This window comes from Chiloscyllium punctatum, chromosome 1 (assembly GCF_047496795.1).
Source record: "Chiloscyllium punctatum isolate Juve2018m chromosome 1, sChiPun1.3, whole genome shotgun sequence".
Taxonomy (NCBI): Eukaryota; Metazoa; Chordata; class Chondrichthyes; order Orectolobiformes; family Hemiscylliidae; genus Chiloscyllium; species Chiloscyllium punctatum.
In genome coordinates, this window is record NC_092739.1 from 97,751,371 (window position 1) to 97,765,697 (window position 14,327).

Sequence of the window (14,327 nt, forward strand, 5' to 3'; positions counted from 1 at the left end):
CCACTCTCTTTTAGAGTCATAGAGATGTACAGCATGGAAACAGACCCTTCAGTCCAATCTGTCCGCGCTGACCAAATATCCCAACCGAATCTCGTCCCACCTGCCAGCACCCAGCCCATATCCCTCCAAACCCTTCCTATTCATATACCCATCCAAATGCCTCTTAAATGTTGCAATTGTACCAGCCGCCATCACATTCTCTGGCAGCTCATTCCGTACATGTACCATCCTCTGCATGAAAAAGTTGCCCTGTAGGTCTCTTTTATATCTTTCCCCTCTCACCCTAATAAACCTATGTCCGCTAGTTCTGGACTCGTCAATCCCAGGGAAAAGACTTTGTCTGTTTATTTTATCTATGTCCCTTATAATTTTGTAAACCTCTATAAGGTCACCCTTAGTCTCCGACACTCTAGGGAAAACAGCCCCAGCCTGTTCAGCCTCTCCCCATAGCACAAATCCTGGCAACATCCTTGTAAATCTTTTCCGAACCCTTTCAAGTTTCACAACATCTTTCCGATAGGAAGGAGACCAGAATTGCATGCAATATTCCAACACTGGCCTAACCAATGTCCTGTACAGCCGGAACATGACCTCCCAACTCCTGTACTCAATACTCTGACCAATAAAAGAAAGCATACCAAACGCCTTCTTCACTATCCTATCTACCTGCGACTCCACTTTCAAGGAGCTATGAACATGCACTCCAAGGTCACTTTGTTCAGCAACACTCCCTAGGACCTTACTATTAAATGTATAAGTCCTGCTAAGATTTGCCTTCCCAAAATGCAGTACCTCGCATTTATCTGAATTAAACTCCATCTGCCACTTCTTAGCCCACTGGTCCAGATCCTGTTGTCATCTGACGTAACCCTCTTCGCTGTCCACTACACCTCCAATTTTAGTGGCATCTGCAAACTTACTAACTGTACCTCTTATGCTCGCACCCAAATCATTTATGTAAATGACAAAAGGTAGTGGACCCAGCACCGATCCTTGTGGCACTCCACTGGTCACAGGTCTCCAGTCTGAAAAACAACCCTCCACCACCACCCTCTGTCTTCTACCTTTGAGCCAGTTCTGTATCCAAATGGCTAGTTCTCCCTTTATTCCATGAGATCTAACGTTGCTAATCAGTCTCCCATTGGGAACCTTGTCGAACGCCTTACTGAAGTCCATATAGATCACAACTACTGCTCTGCCTTCATCAATCTTCTTTGTTACTTCTTCAAAAAAACTCAATCAAGTTTGTGAGACATGATTTCCCACACACAAAGCCATGTTGACTATCACATATCACTTCTTGCCTTTCCAAATATATGTACATCCTTTCCCTCAGGATTCCCTCCAACAATTTGCCCTAAACTTCCCTTCACCTGAATTCTTTCAAAGCCGCTGACCCAGCCCCACATTTGTTTGAAGCCCTGCCGCAGCCTTAGCTGTATGATTTGCCAGGACAGTAGTTTCAGCCTGATTTTGATGGAGTCCACCCCAATATATTAACTCCATCTTTGCCAAGTATTCCTAAAGTAAAATTTCTGAGCCTCAATTATCTAGCTTGAACCAATGCTAATAGGTGCATGGCTTATCCAAGAAGTCAAAAATAATGACCTTTGACTTCCCCTAACTTCTCAAATTCCCTTCGGTCGAAGCAGAAATTATGTACCTGTGGTGTAAATCATGACAACTGGACCCTCCAATTCCAAGTTCTTCACTGAGTTCTATGGGCAAGTCCCTAACGCCGACACTGGGTGGGACTCATGAGAGTTCCCAGTCACAGCTGAAGAGAACAGTATATATCCCCTGATTGGACTAATGTTTCTTAAATTACCACATTCCTCTATCTTCCCCAGCTTGAACAGTTTGCCTCACATCGGTCAATTGACTTGCTGCCCTTTCCTAATCCACACAGGAAGAAAGCATCTTGTTGTACTTGTTGGACAGCAAAAGGGATTGAGGTGTCTCTTGGACATGCTGATTCTCCATACCTGTCTGAGGGCAATCACACTCTTCATTCCCAAACCACTGACCACCTCTGAATTTCTATCTAGCCCAAGTAATGTGACCAACTCCTGGAACGGTGTCTAGGTAATTTTCCTGATCTTGTTTTGTCAGCCTCCAATGATATGACTGAACTGAAGCTCCTCAAGCTGCACACATTTAATACAGACAAGTTTACCTTAGATCACACCAGGACCCACCATCACTCTCAGTCACAACACATGCTGTCTTTACTGTGTGTTAATTAAGCAAAAATAAACTAATGTATAATTAATCAACCATTCAAATGTTACTTCTTAACAATTTGTCAACAGCCTTCATTAAATTAGAAAAATGGTGGAAAAATTTCTCTCATATGTATTTAAACAGTTCTATTTAAACCTTCCTGTAGAAATAAAGTATTTAACTTTGTAAGTGCTCCTACCTGTATTAAAATCCAACTTGGACATTTGAAGTGCATATGCTTCACAGTCTTTCTTGCTGAAGCTGAAGATGATAACAGGCTGAAAATTCCTTTCCATGATCATTTTCACAATTTTGAACACATTTGATGGTCCTATATGTCAGAATAACAACATTTCACATATAATGGAGTGAAGTAAAGTTTTGAAGTATGAAAATGAGTCATACAATACAACTAATGTTACAACTGCAGCTCATGAATTCAGATCAAAACACACAATTTCAACATTTTTGAAACAGAAAGCAGAAAGAAACAGGTTATTCCTTAATCTCAGAATCAAAACTTCATTTTGTGGAGAATGTTGGTTTCCATCACAGTAATTTGGGTATTGCATTTGATTGGCTAAAAATAAAATCACCAGATCAAAAATAATTGCTTGATTAAACCACTTTTTCACTTCTACAAATATAGTTACAACTGCCTTTAAGTCAAGAGTTTAGAATTCACAGGATAAAAATGATATTACCTCAGCACAGGTATTTTTAGCAATTACCCATGTAAATACAACGGTCATGTCTGTGGGTTCTTGATTTCCAACATACAAATTAATTTGAAAAACATCCTGTAATACATTGCAAATACATGTGTGACGATGCTGTCATTGTAAAAAAGTTATTTTGGCCCTTGTTTTTTTTTGAAGAGGGGTCGTAAAGGCAGAGGTACTGAAAAGTCTAGTTTAAAATGGAAGGGGTATGGTCAGTTCTCCCAATTCAGGTTCTATCTAGTTTGTTTTAGCTGGAGCAGTGACAAGGTGCGAGGGTCCAGGAGAGATACAAATTTCTGTAAAGGATTCCTCTGACTTTCTCTGAAATCTCTTTCTGGAATGTGCTCCATCCTGCCTGTACCAACCTGTGTTTGAATGTACCTTTTGGCCAATGGGTGTGTTTATAGGGTGTTACTATACTGGAACAGTTAATCAATAATACCTTATGTTTTCCAATAGTTAAGTTATTCTAAATTCGGCCTTTTGTTCATGTTTCAACTGTGGTGTTTAAATAAACTCAGTTTTACTTAAAGCTGAGTGGTTTGACCAGTTGTACCACACCGAGGACACCCACTTTTCATGTGCTTTTAAAGTAAGAAAAAATAAGGGTCTCAGCTACCTTCTTAAAATATTTTAAGGGGGTCTGGCCTGGTCCATAACAGATGGCAACTTCACCAATTTTTAAAAGGCAATAAATGTGACTATCACTTAGTCATTTTTTTTGTCTTCTGAATTTCCTCATTAAGGTGAAGGATGCTCATGCTAGGTATAGGTCATGTTCGGCATGTCTTGGTGCTGGATAAAACTGTGATGACACAAGTCTGAAACAACCACATAGCTTCTAACATCATTATGTCATCTTTTTCATTTATTCCAACAACTTATTTGAGGAAGGCTGACAATTTAGCAGAGTCTTTTTTGATGCTGGACCATTCCAACTCCGAACTAAATTGGATGCCCCATATGTAATATAATTCATGGATATGCTTGAATAGTCTATCGCTAGCTAAAACACAAAAAATGAGTATTTTCTGAATGATGTGAAACTAATAACTGTTAGTGTTCAAAGGATTTGGGTGTTCTTCTGCAAGAAATATAAATTTATCAAATACAAGACGCAATAGAAATTCAAACTGTCCTGATGTCTGTATTGGAAGGGGGTTGGAGCACTAGTGTGAGGATCTCTTGGTGCAATTGCACAGGACTTTGGTGAGGCCACATCTGGGGCACTGTGTACAATTTTGGACTCTGTACAGAAGCAAGTATAAATTTAACTTAAACGAGTGCAATGACAGGTCACAAAATTCATTCCTGGGTTGATGACAGTGACTTAGGAAGAGAGATTGAGCAGGAATGAGTGCATGTGTCCTTGAGATTCAAAGGCTGTCAGGGTATAACATGAACTCGATAAGATTCTGAGACTGTATTTCTCTGGCTGAAACCTTCTAGAACTAGGGGCATAGTCTCAGGATAAGGAAATGTCCATTTCTGACTGAGATGACATCAAATATAACTAAATACTGCAAAACAGTCAGTGCCTTTGTAATTGAAACCCATAATAACTCAAATAGCAAGGGATATTTCTTCAATAATCTATAAAAAGCAAAAATGGCTATGTAATGAAACACTTTTTAATCACAGGCAAGAAATCCACAATCCTTGTTAAACATGTTTCATATCAAATAATACCTGGCTTCAAAATTGTGGAATAGGGCTGAAACAAACTTAAACATGTCTCAGCATTTAATTTTTCATTATTTTTCTGTGCTAAGTTTTATTCTTTATTTTATCAGCATTCATTTGAAGCCCTATTAAAAATGTAAATTGAAGATCACAAAACTCTTCACTATCAATTTAGCAGTCAAATAGTATAGAATTCAGAAGATGTGGCAAATCAATGCCCAATGTAAGTAATCAAGACATCTCATTGGGAGACTTCTGAACATGAATACGCATTTCAGTCTTATCAGTGAAAATGTTTTGTTAGAATCAACTATACATTATTCAGCAATATTCTGCCTACCTGTGAAATAAAAAGAGAAACAAGTATTGCACACTTTTCATTCAAATTCAGCAATCTTTATTTTTGAGACCGATAAACTTATATTCAACTTGCTAGTCATGCATTTAAATGTTTCACTTCCAAGTCTGGGTTTTCGTGAAAAATAAGTATTATTTGATGAATCATATTAGAACATCATAAATTCTACTCACATCTAGACATGGGTTTTGTGCTTAGCTCAATTAGAGAAACTGGGGAGTTTTGATTCAACAGATTTTGAAAAGACCAAAAACAGATGTAGAATAAGAGTTATGACTATGTAAATGGGGCAATAAAAAAATTCTCTCTCGTCAATGGTTTTTATTCAAAATGCCAAAGGAAATACTTGATTTATTTTAAAGCTGCTGCTAAGGGTCGTCTAACTGCAAATAATGCTGAAAGCAGATTCTATAATACCTTTTAAAGATAGAGCTTTAGAAATGTTGGAAGAATATTTTTCGACGTTACTGGAGTTTTAGAAAAAAATATTTTTTAAGGAAAACAATCTGTCAAGAAGATAATGCAAGTGCAATGAGGTAATTGCATACTTCAAAACTCAGATTTTACAGAAAACATTGCCCCTCAACCTCAACCTAAAACTGTCTGGCGCAATTAGTTATTTACAAATACCAGAAATGAGAACGAGTGAAGCAAAAGATCTGAAAATCTTTTTGTTCTGAAGAAATGTGTACACATGATAACAGAGTGAGAAAGTCATTGCATGAGGGGCCAGAAGATGATAGCACCAGTAGTGATCTGTTGGGAGATGTAAATGTTGCCAGACAACTTCAGATAGTGGAATTAATAGATGCTATGTGAGTAGAAACATAAGTATTCCTTTTGCTTACTTTCTATTAGAATGAAAACTATCTACCAAAGCATTTGCATAAAATCACTCATGTAATCTTCCCATTTCAACAGTTCAGCATTTTTTTTCCCTTTTCCATGAGACATGGGTTTTGCCCAGCCCTAATTGCTCCTGACCCAAGAAGCTCACTTGGTCTTTTCTGAAAGCAGTTAAGTGCCAACCACACTTGTGTGCCAGAAGTCACATGTAAGCCAGACTTGGTAAGGATGGCACAGTATGAGCCATACGAAAATTGACGACAATTTCATCATTGCCATGACAGAGACTAGCTTTTAATCCCAGATTTATTAGTATAATTTAAATTCCACTAGCTGCTGTGGTCAGATTGGAACCCACTAGGCTAGGCCTCGAGGTTACTAGTCAAAAGTGAGGACTGCAGATGCTGGAAACCAGAGTCTAGATTAGAGTGGTGCTGGAAAAGCACAGCAGGTCAAGCAGCCTCCGATGAGCAGGAAAATTGACATTTCGGCAAAAGCTCTCCATCAGAAATGGAGGCAGGGAGCCTCCAGGCTGGAGAGATAAATGGGGGGTGGGGCTGGGGAGAAAGTAGCAAAGAGTACAATAGGTGAATGATAGTGGGGATGGAGGTGATAGGTCAGAGAGAAAGGTGGGGGAAGGTAGTGATGTTACCATTATGCCATTGTGTCCTAGTTGTGTATATAATGCAGGATAAGGTCCACACTAACAATGGAACATAATCCAGTAAGCTCATGAGAAGCAAAGGGTTGCAAAGATGAGGAGATGGAGGTCAGGGCAAAACATTTCAAAGGGGAGAATTCCACTTCAAATAATGCTGACCTTGCTAATGTTGATCTTGCCTAGCATATACCCTGTGCAACGTAACCTGTCTTCCTCCAAGTTTTTCTCACCCTATGATCTGTATATCCTTGCTTACTATGATCTTCCTGTACTGCTTGTAAACAAAACTTTTCACTGAACTTGACAATAAATAAATCAAATCAAAGGTTGCAGTTCTGCTAAAAGGCAGAAATCTTTCATCCCTGAAATAATTGCAGAAAGGAGAGAACACTTCAAAAAGGATCAGATGCTGAAGAAAACACAAATCAAGTAGAAACTGCGTTTCAAGTTATAACAAAATTGTAGAAGAGAATTAACAAATCAACAACTAAAGGAACCATACTTTAGCATTGGTATAACTGTAAACATTGAGTCAGCATTTCACTGCAACATCACGCAGCTGACCATAAAGGAAACATAATTATTTCAGTTTATTTCTCAATACCTTTAGTTCCTCCTTTACGTCCCTTTGGATCACCCTTGGAAAGTTCACCAGCATCTCTCAGTACTTGCATAGCAGTATTGAAGTTATCTTCTCTAAAATCCCCCTTTCAGATACAATAAAAAAAGCACTTTCTGAAAAATACTCATTAGAATCATGACTGGCTATAAAGCTGGAGGGCTGCACTGTAATCTTTTGCATCTATCATATTAAAAATTACTTCCTACTTTCCACAGTAAAATCATTTTGCACATCCAAAGGATCATGCATCTGTGGAATTCACTACCCCAGAGTGTGGCAGGTGCTGGGAAACTTAATAAATTTGAGGAGGAAATGGTCAAATTTTTAATTAGTAATCAGTTAATGGGTCACCGGGAAAAGTCAGGAAAGTAGAGTTGAGGCCAAGATGAGATCAGCCACGATCTTGTTAAAATGGTAGAGCAGGTTCAAGGGGCTGAATTATCTACTCCTACTCTTAATTCTTTTGTTTCCTGTAATTAGCATCAGAGAGCTAACCTTTTCATCGGGACATTACATGGGAGGATGAGGGAGGGAAGAGAAGGCCTTGCTAGAATGACTGTGCACAATCACTGAAATAAAACAAGGAACTGCACATGTTGAAGATCTGAAACCAAAACAGAAATTGCTGGATAAACTCAGCAGATCAGTCTCTGTGGAGAGGAATTAGAGTTAATGCTTCGAGTCCTTTCTTCAGAGCTGCGAGCATCTCTAAAAATATGGTCTCCATATTAACGATACCTTTTTATTTGAGGAGGGGGGAAGAGGGCAGTGCCCGAAACGGTCAATATTTCTGCTCCTCGGATGCTGCTTGAACTGCTGTGCTTTTCCAGCACCACTTTATTCTAGACTCTAATTTCCAGCATCTGCAGTCCTCACTTTTGCCTAGTGAGTGAATGAATAGATTGACACGGAGCCCAGAGAGACAGAAACAAACTTAGGCAATCAAAGGAATGGTTGATAGTATGCAAGGGAAGGAGAAAAGCTGACAATGTGGGCCATGAATGGATAAGAATGGGTTGGTTGGGCTGAAAGCAGCCAATGTCATGACAGAACCTGGGGTGTGGGGTTGGGCATAGGACATGGAAGGGACGTTCAGGCTCTAAAGCTGTTCAACTTGACATTGAGTCATGAAAGCTGCAGGGTCCCTTAGTGGAAAGTGAGATTCTGTTCTTCATCTTGCAGTGAGACTTGCTGGAGCAGAGTTGTTCAAGGTGAAGATCAGCTTAGCCAGGTGGAGGATAGTGGTGGTGGATGGGGTTCAACTTATTCAAGGTGAGGACAATAGTCTCATAAAAAAGTGAAGAGATATGCTCAATCAGTGGTTGGCGCTGCTGCCTCGCAGCACTGGGGTCGCGGGTTCGGTTCCAGCCTTGGGCGACTGTCTGTTTGGAGTTTGTGCGGGTTTCCTCCCGCAGTCCAAAGATATGCAGTTCAGGTGAATTGGCCAAGCTAAATTGTCCATAGTGTTAGGTGCATTAGTCAGAGGGAAACGGGTCTGGGTGGGTTACTCTTCGGAGGATCCGTGTGCACTGGATGGGCCGAAGGGCCTGTTTCCACGTTGTAGGGAATCTAATGTAATCTAATCTAATCTTCAGTGATTCATTTAAGGATTCTCCACCCATTTTTAACTGCAAATTTAAAAAATGATCCTACAACCGGTATAATATTTAGCAAATTCAAGCAACTTTTCCATTAGCTCTCCAAACTGGGAGAAAGCTGCTCTGGAATATACAGGCACATCTGAAACTTTTGTCTTGATGGTCAACATGACTAGCTATAAAGCTGGAGGGATGTACTGTAATCTTTTGCATCTATCATGTTAAAAATTACTTCCTAATTTTCACAGTAAAATCATTTTGCATATCTAAAGGATCGTGAGTCTGTGGAATTTACTACCCCAGAGTGTGACAGGTGCTGGGAAACTGAATAAATTTGAGGAGGAAATGGACAAAGGTGGCTACACTTTCTTCACTACCCACAAGTGTAAACTGCTTTGGTCATTTTTCTGGCCGATATATCCATCTAACAGTTACATATCCACAGTTCAAAGTATACAAATGAAATTTCACAAATCACTTTTATACAGTGCAGTTCAAAGATCTCCTTCACTTACATTTTCATCAACTACTAGATGTAATCCATCACCTCCAGCTGGAAAAATATAGTGCTGCAAAGGTGTTGGTCTGTAGTCGGTATAGATCACATGGCATGGCTAAAACAAAAATCACAAATAAGACTTTCAAACAAATTGGAAAATGGGTGTTTAACCACAAATGTACACCTTATTTATAAATTATAACTACCTACCTAACAAGCCATATAATTGAAGACATTCAATCGAATTCACATTAAAAACACAAACAGAAAAAGCATTAAAGACACGTTTCAAGTTTATAGTTTCAGAAATGCATAATTTAATATATTACAAGGATGGTTAAACCTTCTGGAATAAAGGATGCAGAGAATAAAACTAAAGACTTTGAACCAAAGACATTTTTATGCTATATCTACATAATTGTAAAAATAAAAAGGAGTCAATTAGAATCCTATTGCTAGAAGCATCAGAAAACACATGGTAAATTAAGATATTCTCGAGTTCAAAAGTCAAAAAGAAAGAAACATGACAGGCGTATTCCAAGAGCTTGGAATGTTCTAACTGTGTTAGAATTATGACATGAAGTGCAACAAGAAGCATGAAAAGAAAATTGATCAGTTTTAATTTTGTGCCGTGTAGTTTGCAGAATGCCGTCAGGTTCCAATTTGGACTAATCAAATTACTTTGCAGCAGTACAAACTTGATGGGCTGACGGGCCTCTTCTGTACTATATGATTCTATGAAATGGTAAACTGAAAATCTAGCTGTACAAGCCAAGCCAGAGAATGTTGCCGGTTTTAGATAAAGAGGTGTGGAAAGAGGCTGGCATGGAGCATGAACATTGGGGGAGACCAGCTGGGCCATATAGCACTTGAAAACAAAACATACACTGGGAAACCACAATAATACCATGATTTAACAGATATAGGAGGGAGAGGTCACAAGGAAGGGAGGGGCTGTTTAAAGAGAGTGTTCAAGATTGTGGAAGCAAGACATTTCAAGGCTGCGACTCAAGGTCAACAGATCTGGTAGAATGTAAAAGAAACAAAAATGTGCGAAGATACGAATTTGAGCAATATGAGGAATAGGCCTTACAACTCCTTCATTCCACATCTGTATCATTCAATGTAATTACAGTTGATTTTCGGGTTAGTTCCTATTTTCCCACCTACTCACCGTGTCCCTTGCTTCCCTCATAGGATAAACATCTGTTACCCGGCACTAAGTTTTATTAATGTCGGAGGCTGAGGGGTGACTTTATAGAGCTTTACAAAATTATGAGGGGCATGGATAGGATAAATATACAAAGTCTTTTCCCTGGGGTCGGGTAGTCCAGAACTAGAGGGCATAGGTGTAGGGTAAGAGTGGAAAGACATAAAAGAGACCGAAGGGGCAACCTTTTCACGCAGAGGGTGGTATGTGTATGGAATGAGCTGCCAGAGGATGTGGTGGACGCTGATACAATTGCAACATTTAAGAGGCATTTGGATAGGTATACGAATAGGAAGGGTTTGGAGGGATATGGCCCGGGTGCTGGCAGGTGGGACTAGATTGGGTTGAGATATCTGGTCGGCGTAGACAGGTTGGACCAAAGGGTCTGTTTCCATACTGTACATCTCTATGACTCTATATATACTCTTTGGGGTAGAGAATTCTAAAGATTCCAAATTCTGATTCAGTTATAAATGATCATCACCTTAACCAGAGATTATGTCTGTCTTCCAGATTCCCAAACAGGGGGAACAAAATCAGTGTCAGTCCTCTCAATCACCTTCAGAACTTTGTATGTTTCAATAGTATCTGCTCTCTTCTTTTAAGCTCTGCAGAATACTGATCAAATTTACTCAACGTTTCATCAGAGAATAACATTCTCATATCATGGATTTATTAAACCATTGTCATTCTGCCTCCAGTGCAAGTACTCACCCTTAAATTTGAAGACAGAACAGCCCACACTGCTCTAGATGTAAAAAGTTGGAATACGACTTTCTTTTTTATTCCAATTCCCTTGCAATAAAAGCCAACATACAATAGGTCTAGCTATTTGCTGTACAGTTGCGCCTCGACATACGAAAGACTCCGTTCACGAACAAATTGGTTTACGAACAGGACCTTACGTAAAATTTTGCTTCAACATACGTACGAAACAGAGGTACGAACGCAAAAAGCCTTTGTGCAACCACGTGGTTTCATTGTTCTGCTTTGCTACACGCTTGTTGAACACAAAAGCTCTGGGGCCCCACGCGATCTCATTCAGTTCGTCTTTGGCATGTGCGCTGTGAACAGCCGTCCAAGCATTCTTACGCTATCTCAACAATGGGAAAAATTGATTCAGTTCGCGAACTTTTCGGTTCGCAAACCGGGTCCCGAAATGGATTAAGTTCGTAAGTCGAGGCGCTACTGTATTTGCACACCAACTTGTGTTCTTTATCAGCACACCCAAATAAATGTTAATTTTCAGGAAAACACATTTCACAGCTTTTCAAAATTATTATGTTTTTCCATTCTTGCTATAACCTCACACTTTTCATATTATATTCCATCTTCATACTGTCACTCACTCATTTAACCATATTTAACTCCTTGCTACCTCTTCACATCCTCCTCAAAACTTATATTCACATCCAGCAGTGGATGCGGACACATTATCCTATCTCATCAATAATGATGTAGATTTTAAAAAATGTGAAGCTCTATTTCTGATCCTTGTGACACTCCACGAGCAATGCCTACCAACTTGAAAATGTCCCATTTATCTTTGCTGCCTGTCCATTATCCATCCAAAGGTATTACTTCCAATGTGTAGCACTTTATCAAATAACTTCCAGAGATCCAAATATGCTACATCCGCTGGTTGCCCTTTATCTGTCCTAGTTACATCATCAAAAAATGCTAATAAATTATCAAGCACAAATTTTCCTTTATAACAACCATACTGATTTCATCATACCGTTTTTCTAAGTGCAATGTTGAGACTTCGTTAAAAAAATAGATTCTAGTATTTTTCAGGTGGCTATCCTTAGGCTAACTGGCCTTCAACTTCCTGCTGTCTCTTTCTCTCCTTTATTTAAATATTGAAGTTTGATAAGCTCCAATCTTCCAGAACTTCAGGAATTTTAGAAAATCATAACCAACCCATCCACTATCTCTGGAGCTGCACCTTTTAGAATACAACAATGCAAGCCCTAAGAATTACAAATTAAGACATATAGATTCAACAATTCCTCAAAGAAATATCCTAGTCCCAAAACTTGAGATCTGTCATCTTTCTGCTATCTCAAAATTAAGGAGGAGACAGTTTGCTAAAGAGTTCAGTACTGAATGCTATTCACAACTTATCCAATAACGAAGCAGCGTATGCCATCGTTCAACAGCATTTGAGGTGTTGTCTCACTATGGATCAGATACAGAACTTTAGATAATCTGGATGTGCATGGAATGTGGGAGGGCTGGAAGAAAAATTATGAGAAGAAACATAAATCATGTACAGAAAATGGCTAAGGAATGAAGTTAGGAATAATGCAATCCATCCCCATGGTCCTCTAATTAAGAGCTCAATATCGGAATATGAAGCAAACCTTCCTAGCACTGCTTCTAAAATACCATTAGAATTGAATAAGAGATCCTGTGACAGCTACAGGATGGTGATAACAATCAGCTTGTCACAGGAAGAATGCTGGTTGCATTCTGTAGACAGAAAAAGTGACGAAAGTGACAGAGAGAGGATGAGGAATAGAGAGGTGAAGCAGTTTGCCTAATGTCAATCAAATTTGGATTTGCTGCATCACTTAGACTTAGGAGCTGGACACAAAGTGCTGGAGAGCTAACCTTATCTACAGTAATGCTGGAGAGCGAGGAAAGGCAGCCTTTTCCAACTGTCTTCCATGCCATTCAAGAGTCCCTTTATAAGCCCTAACTTATGCCCAATGTTTCATTTAAAATTAAGAATATATGAAAATGTTTTTAAATGTTACAATTGTTTAGTACAGACGAATGGATACGTAGAAGCAGAACTATTCAGTTCAACTTTAATTGCCTGTCTTTGATTATATTCATTCATAACCTCACAACATAAATCTCAGAAAGCTTGATTTAAGATGCACTTATGTTTATGGGGGAACAAATTCCAGATATCCATTACACTCAATGTGCAAAATTTCTCCTCATTGTCACTTTGAATTGCATAGCTCTACTTTTAAGACTACTCCTTCTTGTATTGAATTCTCCTTTCGGTAGTAAGCTTCTTGGTACTAACACATGGAGATCTCAAATGGACTTCACAACTTAACCCTCAAGGTCCAGTCTCCATCCAATAAACAGTAACTATTACAACATCACATTTTGCTAAGATGCAGCATCCAACACTAAATTTAACACTTCAGTTGGGACGCGACCTACATTCTACAACTGAAGCAGAGTTCTCTTTGAGATAGTGTCCGACATTTCATCAGCACTTGTTTCTGCTATCTAGCGAACCTACAGTGTTGCTGAGCATTCCGTGGCACTTCCAGTACTGAATCCCTCACAATCAACATTCTCGTCATTATCATTCTCCAGGAACTGAACAAGACAAGCCATGTAAATGCCACAGTTACAAAAGATGGTCAAAGGTTTGGAATGTTGCAGTGAATAACTCACTCCTGACTCCCCACAGCCTGTCCACTACCTATAAAAATCAGAGTGTGATGAATTAATTTCCATTTGCCTCGATGAATGCAGCTCCAGCAATACTCAAGAATAAAGCATTCACTTAATTGGCACCATATCCGTAAACATTCACTTCCTCACCAGCTCATTAACAGGAGCAACATTCCCTCTAGGATGCATGGCTGCGCAAGCACGCAGCCACTCCAATGTTCGGTGCAAGCTAACTGCTGCCAGGATGCCAATCATTGTACTGACTTCCAAGTGCAGAAGTTAGTATTGTACACTGGCTTTAGAGGTTCACGTAGCAGGTAACATTAGTGGGAACACTGAGCAGTAGTGCATACTATCTACCATCACTTGTAAGTTCCCATCCAAAGCACTCACCATGCCTATTTGGAAATATATCATTGTCTTTTCAATGTCAGTTGCTAAAACTCCTACAACGCCTCCCCCCCCACCCCATCCCATCC

The 14,327-nt window shown here is 39.4% G+C and overlaps 1 protein-coding gene across 1 annotated transcript in view; it reads right to left on the reverse strand.

The window, feature by feature from the left end:
- Positions 1-14,327, reverse strand: part of mtrex (Mtr4 exosome RNA helicase) — a 129,893-nt gene that overhangs the window by 88,675 nt on the left and 26,891 nt on the right. Inside the window, exons 9-11 of the mRNA XM_072571568.1 lie at positions 9,229-9,327; positions 7,098-7,200; positions 2,423-2,554 (exon numbers count right to left, since the gene is read on the reverse strand). Of these exons, the coding sequence (XP_072427669.1) occupies positions 2,423-2,554; positions 7,098-7,200; positions 9,229-9,327 (334 nt within the window). The remainder of the gene's footprint in view (positions 1-2,422; positions 2,555-7,097; positions 7,201-9,228; positions 9,328-14,327) is intronic.